Source organism: Prionailurus bengalensis, chromosome B2 (assembly GCF_016509475.1).
Source record: "Prionailurus bengalensis isolate Pbe53 chromosome B2, Fcat_Pben_1.1_paternal_pri, whole genome shotgun sequence".
Classification (NCBI taxonomy): Eukaryota; Metazoa; Chordata; class Mammalia; order Carnivora; family Felidae; genus Prionailurus; species Prionailurus bengalensis.
Window position 1 is genome coordinate 449,288 of NC_057349.1, and position 6,000 is coordinate 455,287.

The window sequence follows — 6,000 nt, forward strand, 5'->3', positions numbered from 1 at the left end:
CTTCATTTCAGTTTCATTGTTTTCCATAATTTTATATTCTGTATCACCTGTGTCTACTCTGCTCTTTCAGTCCTCATGGTGACTGTATCCAGTCAGTATTGCCTGTCAGTTATAGCATTTTTTATTTCATCCTGACTAGTATTAGGTCTTTGGCCTCTGCAGCAAGTGTTTCTCTGGTGTCTTTTATGCTTTACTCAAGACCAGCTAGTAGTCATATGAGTGTTTTAAATTCTTGTTCAGATCTATTGCTTATATCTGTTTTGAGCAAGTTAATGACTGTGATTTACTCTTGACCTTTCTTTTGGGGAGAATTCCTCCCTCTTGTCCTTTTGGCTAAGTTTCTGTCTCGTGTGTTTTAAAAGCTTTGTCATGTTTCCTGCACCTGAGAGTAGTGTAATAGTAAAAAGGGGTCATATGCTGTCTAGGGCCTCGTACTTCAGAGAGTGTTTCTGGTGTATGCTGTATGCCTTCTGCTGTTGTGTTTTGGCTGCTCTTTCCCACTGGTCAGTTCTCTGCAGAGCTCCTCCCTGCTTGCTGTGGGGAGTGTTTGGAGCTTTAACTATGTGGGCCTGGATAAAGGGAACAAATGCTGGTCCCCTAAAAAAGAAAATAAGAAAGGCAACAAGAAAACCCCCAGAGAATCAAAAAAAAACAAACAAACAAACTATAAGGTTGATTTCAAAGACAATGAAAAGAGGAAAAAAGAGAGAGAGAGAGAGAGAGAGAGAGAGAAGAAACAAATAGAAAAGAGTAATGAAGCCTGAGGTCCCCAAAAAGTAGAAAAGAAATTGAAAAAAAAACCACAAGAAATTATGAGGCTGATTACAGAAGTAAAAAAGAAGAATTGAAAAAAAAAAGAACAAAATGTAAGCATGGTTCTGTCTCCAGCAGAACTGCAGGTGTCATTTTGATGCATTGTCTTTTTAGTTTACTTGGTGCATGTGGGGTGTGGCCGTGTTGATCTGAAGGAGAGGCCTGATGGCTCAGTCAGTCCTGCCCCAGTGAATAAACAGTTGCCAGGTACAAAGGGATGGGGTTTTGTCTAAGCAGGTCCTGCCTCCACTGGGGGTCGTTGTGATGCTCTCTGAAGTCCCACCATTTTGGTGTTTGGGGGAAAATGTCCCCCAACCCAATCTCTCTTCCTTGGATTGGGGATGTCGACCCCTGCTGTTCAGCCAGCGTTCACATAATAACGAGGGCCAATAGCTCACCCTACACCAGAGCTTTCGTGCGTTCTTTGGTGCAAAGCTGGGATTCACAATTTGAGGTTTTAAAGGACCTTGCACTGCATGGACCCACTTCTCTACCTTGGAGTAGAGACTCTCCATGCTATGTGAAGTCCTTTGTCCCTGAAAAACTGTCCTACACCTGTGCATTGCACGGAATCTGTGGTGTAGCACCGCTAAATGCAGAAAAGGTTATATTCCTTCTGGGTGAGTCTCTGTCCCCTGCTGATGAAAGACTTTTTACTGGCACTTGCAGGGTCTTTTTCCCTGATGAGGCACTATACCCTCTTCCCAAGCACTCCAGGAAGGGGACTGTTCTCTTCTGGTTCACCCCAGAGATTGCTACACCACACTATGCACTCCGGGCCCACTCCCTTCTCCCCAGGAGTACACACCACAATTCCTCTCCTGAGAAAGTCACCCACTTCCAAAATTTCAGAATTTGAGCTCCACATACTGTAAAACAAACAAACAAACAAACAAACAAACAAACAAACAACTGGGACACTCAGTACTTCTCACTCCCCAGTGTGTATCCAGAGAGGTTTTCTTCTGGTACGACCTCAATGCAACACTTTTTCAACCCCTCTCACTTTCTCTCCCCTTTGCCTCTCCCCGGAATGGGTTCCCCCACCTCTGAGGAACTGCCTTTTTTTTCTCCCCCAATTCACTTCTATGTACCTCATACCTTTCACGCTGTGAAATCACACTGTGATTCAACATATATATGCATTATGGAATTTCCTACCATGATTATTGCAGTTACTATATGTCACCATATGAAGTTATTATAATATTGTTGACTGTATTCCTTCTACTGTACTTTAAATCTCTGTGACTTATTTCCTCTATAATTGGGAGTTTGTATCCCTTAATCCCCTTCTCCTATTGCACACATCCACCCACCTCCCTGCCCTCTGGCAAACACCAGTTTGTTCTCTTTGTTTATGTGTATGTCTGTTTGTTTGTTTTTCTTTATTTTGTGCTTTCAGATTCCACATATAAGTGAAAGATATGGTATTTCTCTTTCTCTGACTGACTTCATTTGGCATTATACCCTGAAGGTCTGTCCACATTGTCAGAAATGCCTGCACTTCCTCTTTTTTGCACAACTGAAAAATATTCTATAATATACCTAAATCTATGTCTGTCTCTACCTAGGGCAGATAACTTGATCCTTTAATTTGAAGTTCTTTAGATCAAAAAGAACCATATTTGAGGAACTGTACCCAACAAGCCCCATGTATACCTTGACCCAGTGTAGGTGAAAAGATGTAAATTCTGACTGATGTTGTAATGGGAAGAGATTTTAAGATCATTTGGAGGGAGAGAAGGTATGTGGGGACAATGTTAATTAGTAGTAGACAGAGTTGGGACTATGGTGGATTAAGGATGTCCACAAAATTTTTTGATATTCTTTCCAGTTAAAGGTGGGGATTTCCTCTTTCTGCAGTTTGGTTAGCCTGTGTCTATTTTGTCCAAGGTGACAGAGGTGATGTCAATACTGGTTCTTGGGTTTGTTGGAGAGATGACTGGCAGCCTTTGTCCTGGTCTGTTGGCCCCTACGTAGAGTGTCAAGCCCGAGGCCTCCATGCTGCAAAAGCACAGAATAGCCACTTGGAGAGAGTGGACCAAGGGAGACCCAGACAGAGACTTTGCCAGCTCTCAACTCTTCCACGTGAGGATGCTCACGTCAGCTCAGCCACGGCACAAGCATGATCGAGGAGAACCAGCCCTTCCCTGCTCTGTTCTTCCCAATTCCTGAGCCTCAGAAGAATGCAACTTCCTGGTATAGGTGTCTTCAGCTTCTGTGTTTGGGGATGCTAGTGTGTTAGGCAGCAGTAGCCAACCAGATAATGACGTGTTCTTCTCTGGTTCATGGCCTGTGTGGAGCTTGGATTTTGTAAACAATTCTGATCAACAGAAATGAGGGGCTGAGACAGTTCAGGGTAGAAGATGCCTTCTCCACAAACACATTTTATTTTTTTTATAAACAAAAGTAGAATTGGGGGACCAAAAACAGTGGATGAGATCAAACCACAGTGTTTGTATTCACAAAAGTGGATGCAGAGAATTTGAACAGTCAGTCCCTGAGCTCATCAAGGCCTGCCATAGTCTTTATCTGCATCTCTAGTCAAAAATGCTGCCCCCACCATCGTTCAGGCCCAGTAACCACTCCCAAGATTTAGAAAGTAGGGAATATAGTGCCTCCTGACATTAGCTCCAGAAATGCCTCAATTCATACAATTATGACATAGTATCTTTCACTATGTATGAGTTTGGTGACAGGGAAAACAGACAACATTTTGATGAATTCTGAACTCTTCCCCAGTGTTACAATGTATGGTATCATTTATAATCTATGAAGAAAGCATAGAAATAGGAAAAGAAAATAGAAAAACAGGTAGGTTTTTGAAACTCATCATTTCTTGTGTCCAAAGATTGAGGGAAAAATAATATACTCATTAGCTAGGGAGGGATTTTGAGATTTTCTTTCCAGTCCATCTCCACTTTCGGTAATATTTAACAGTATTCAATTACAGTTTTTCCAGTTGACTTTAAGACATCTCTAGAGATAAGGTTTCCAAAACTCATTAGATAAACATTGGCTAATTTGTCCATGTTTATTAGTGCTTAAATCATTTGTTTTAATCACTTACTTGCCTCCTGCTTAGGGAGATACATACTGACTAAAAATTCCTTTAACTCATTTGTGAATTACCATTTCTTTAAAAATTTGTTTTTAATATTTATTTTTTTTTTGAGAGAGAAAGACAAGGTGTGAGCAAGGGAGTGGAAGAAAGACACACACACACACACACACACACACACACACACACAGAATCTGCAGCAGGCTCCAGGCTCTGAGCTGTTAGCACAGAGCCCGATGCAGGGCTTGAACTCACAAACTGCGAGATCATGACCAGATCCGAAGTCGGAGGCTTAACCGACTGAGCCACCCAGGTGCCCCTGAGAATTGCCATTTCTTATCCTATTCAGTAAATGTGGCTCAAAATTCATCCTCAAAATGTAACAATATAAGAATTTTTTTTTTTACTCACATAAAATATGTTAAGTAGATGGGCCACACAAAGAGCCATAAGTAGTATTCATGTACCTAATATATGAGTATATAGGCATATTTCTATCCCTGATGTCATTAGAGAATCCATAAAAATACATTAAAAATCATTTTTATGAACTCATATCCTGAACACAAATTGAACATTAGGATTCTATGGCTGGTGTCCCATGGGTTCATGTTTCCATTATGTTACCTAGGAATGCTTTGGTTAACACAATCAGGCTGGACTTTCTCATTTATCTTTGGACAGCTCCACCTATTACACATATTGTACATGATCTGAGAAGCAGTCTAACCTCACACACCAACTTTATCATCTCCTGTTGATTCCTTTCTTAGAAGTGTGCTCTGAATTTGCTCAGGTCGTCCCTCCTTCTGAAGACCCTACTCAAGGCAGCCTTCACATCCTTGTTCCTCAGTGTATAGATCAGTGGGTTCAGCATAGGAGTGACCACAGTGTACATGATGGCGGCGACCTGGTCCTGCATGGAGCTGCCTGAGGTAGGAGATATGTAAATGAAGATAACAGGAGCATAGAAAACAATGACCACCATGAAGTGAGAGGCACACGTGGACAGTGCTTTGCGGAGCGCACTACAGGAGTGGGTCTTGGAGAAAAGAGAGATGATTATGGAGAAGTAGGAGAGAAGTGTTAGGAAGAAGGGGCCCATGGCAATGGTCCCGGTAACCGTGTTGAGAAGCCACTGGTTGAGCTCCGTGTTCCCGCAGGCCAACTCCAGCAAAGGCTTGACATCACAGAAGAAGTGATGGATCTGATGAGAACCACAGAAGTTCAAGCGAGCGGTCATCATGGAGTGCAACAGGGCATGGAAAAAACCAATGGTCCAGACTGTGACAGCCATCCGGGTACAGAGCTGGTAATTCATGATGACAGAGTAATGCAGTGGCCTGCAGATGGCCACAAAGCGGTCAAAGGCCATCACGGCCAAGAGCATGGCCTCCGTGCTGCCCAGGAAGTGGAAGAAGTGAAGCTGGCTTATGCATCCCAAGAAGGAAATTGCCTTGTGTGTAGAGAAGAAGTTCTCCAGCATCTTTGGCAGTGTCACCGTGGAGTAGCAGATATCTAGACACGACAGATTTCCCAGGAAGAAATACATGGGTAAATGGAGTCTTGGATCAGAGACGACAACCAGGAGGACTGCTCCATTGCCAACCACACTGACCACGTAAATTGCAAGGAAAACCACGAAGAGATAAGGCTGCAGTGCTTGGATGTCTGTGACTCCCAGGAGGAGAAATGCAGTGACTGAGGTTTGATTCAGCATCGCTTAAGAGAAAGGATGAATTACTCTATGGAGCGTACCTCTGTTTAGAATCAGAGACTTCGCAGCTGAGGATTTTCCCGTCTACACAGTTTTCCCTCTTTGAGGATTTTCCCTCTTTGAGGGAGAGCTTGTTGTTTACACAGTTCCCACATCAGACCTTTTATAGGATTTGCCTCATTAGACTATTAGATATTATGGTGAACTGTTGGTTTTTGGCCATTGGTCCACCATTTTTTCCCCTTATTTGATTGTCATTAATATGTTTCTCCCAGAGACTCAGAGCACGTAGCCAACCTACCATCTTCTCTGGCTGTGCACATCTACCTTCTGATAAAACTTTAATGGGCATCCAGACTGCTACCTCCAGACTGTGTAAAAAAGCCCCTGAAGGGTTTTAACTAAG

General features: G+C 42.8%; 1 protein-coding gene across 1 annotated transcript; it reads right to left on the bottom strand.

Moving 5' to 3' along the window:
* Nucleotides 1-4,208: 4,208 nt before the first annotated feature.
* On the bottom strand, nt 4,209-5,779 carry LOC122490562 (olfactory receptor 12D2-like). The gene has a single exon (XM_043593208.1). It carries the CDS (start codon nt 5,595-5,597, stop codon nt 4,647-4,649), a length of 951 nt encoding a protein of 316 aa, XP_043449143.1. The 5' UTR covers nt 5,598-5,779; the 3' UTR covers nt 4,209-4,646.
* Nucleotides 5,780-6,000: the final 221 nt, after the last annotated feature.

Coding starts and splice junctions, on each gene's coding strand:
- LOC122490562 (XM_043593208.1), bottom strand. CDS start 5,597: ATGCTGAATCAAACCTCAGTCACTGCATTTCTCCTCCTGGGAGTCACA.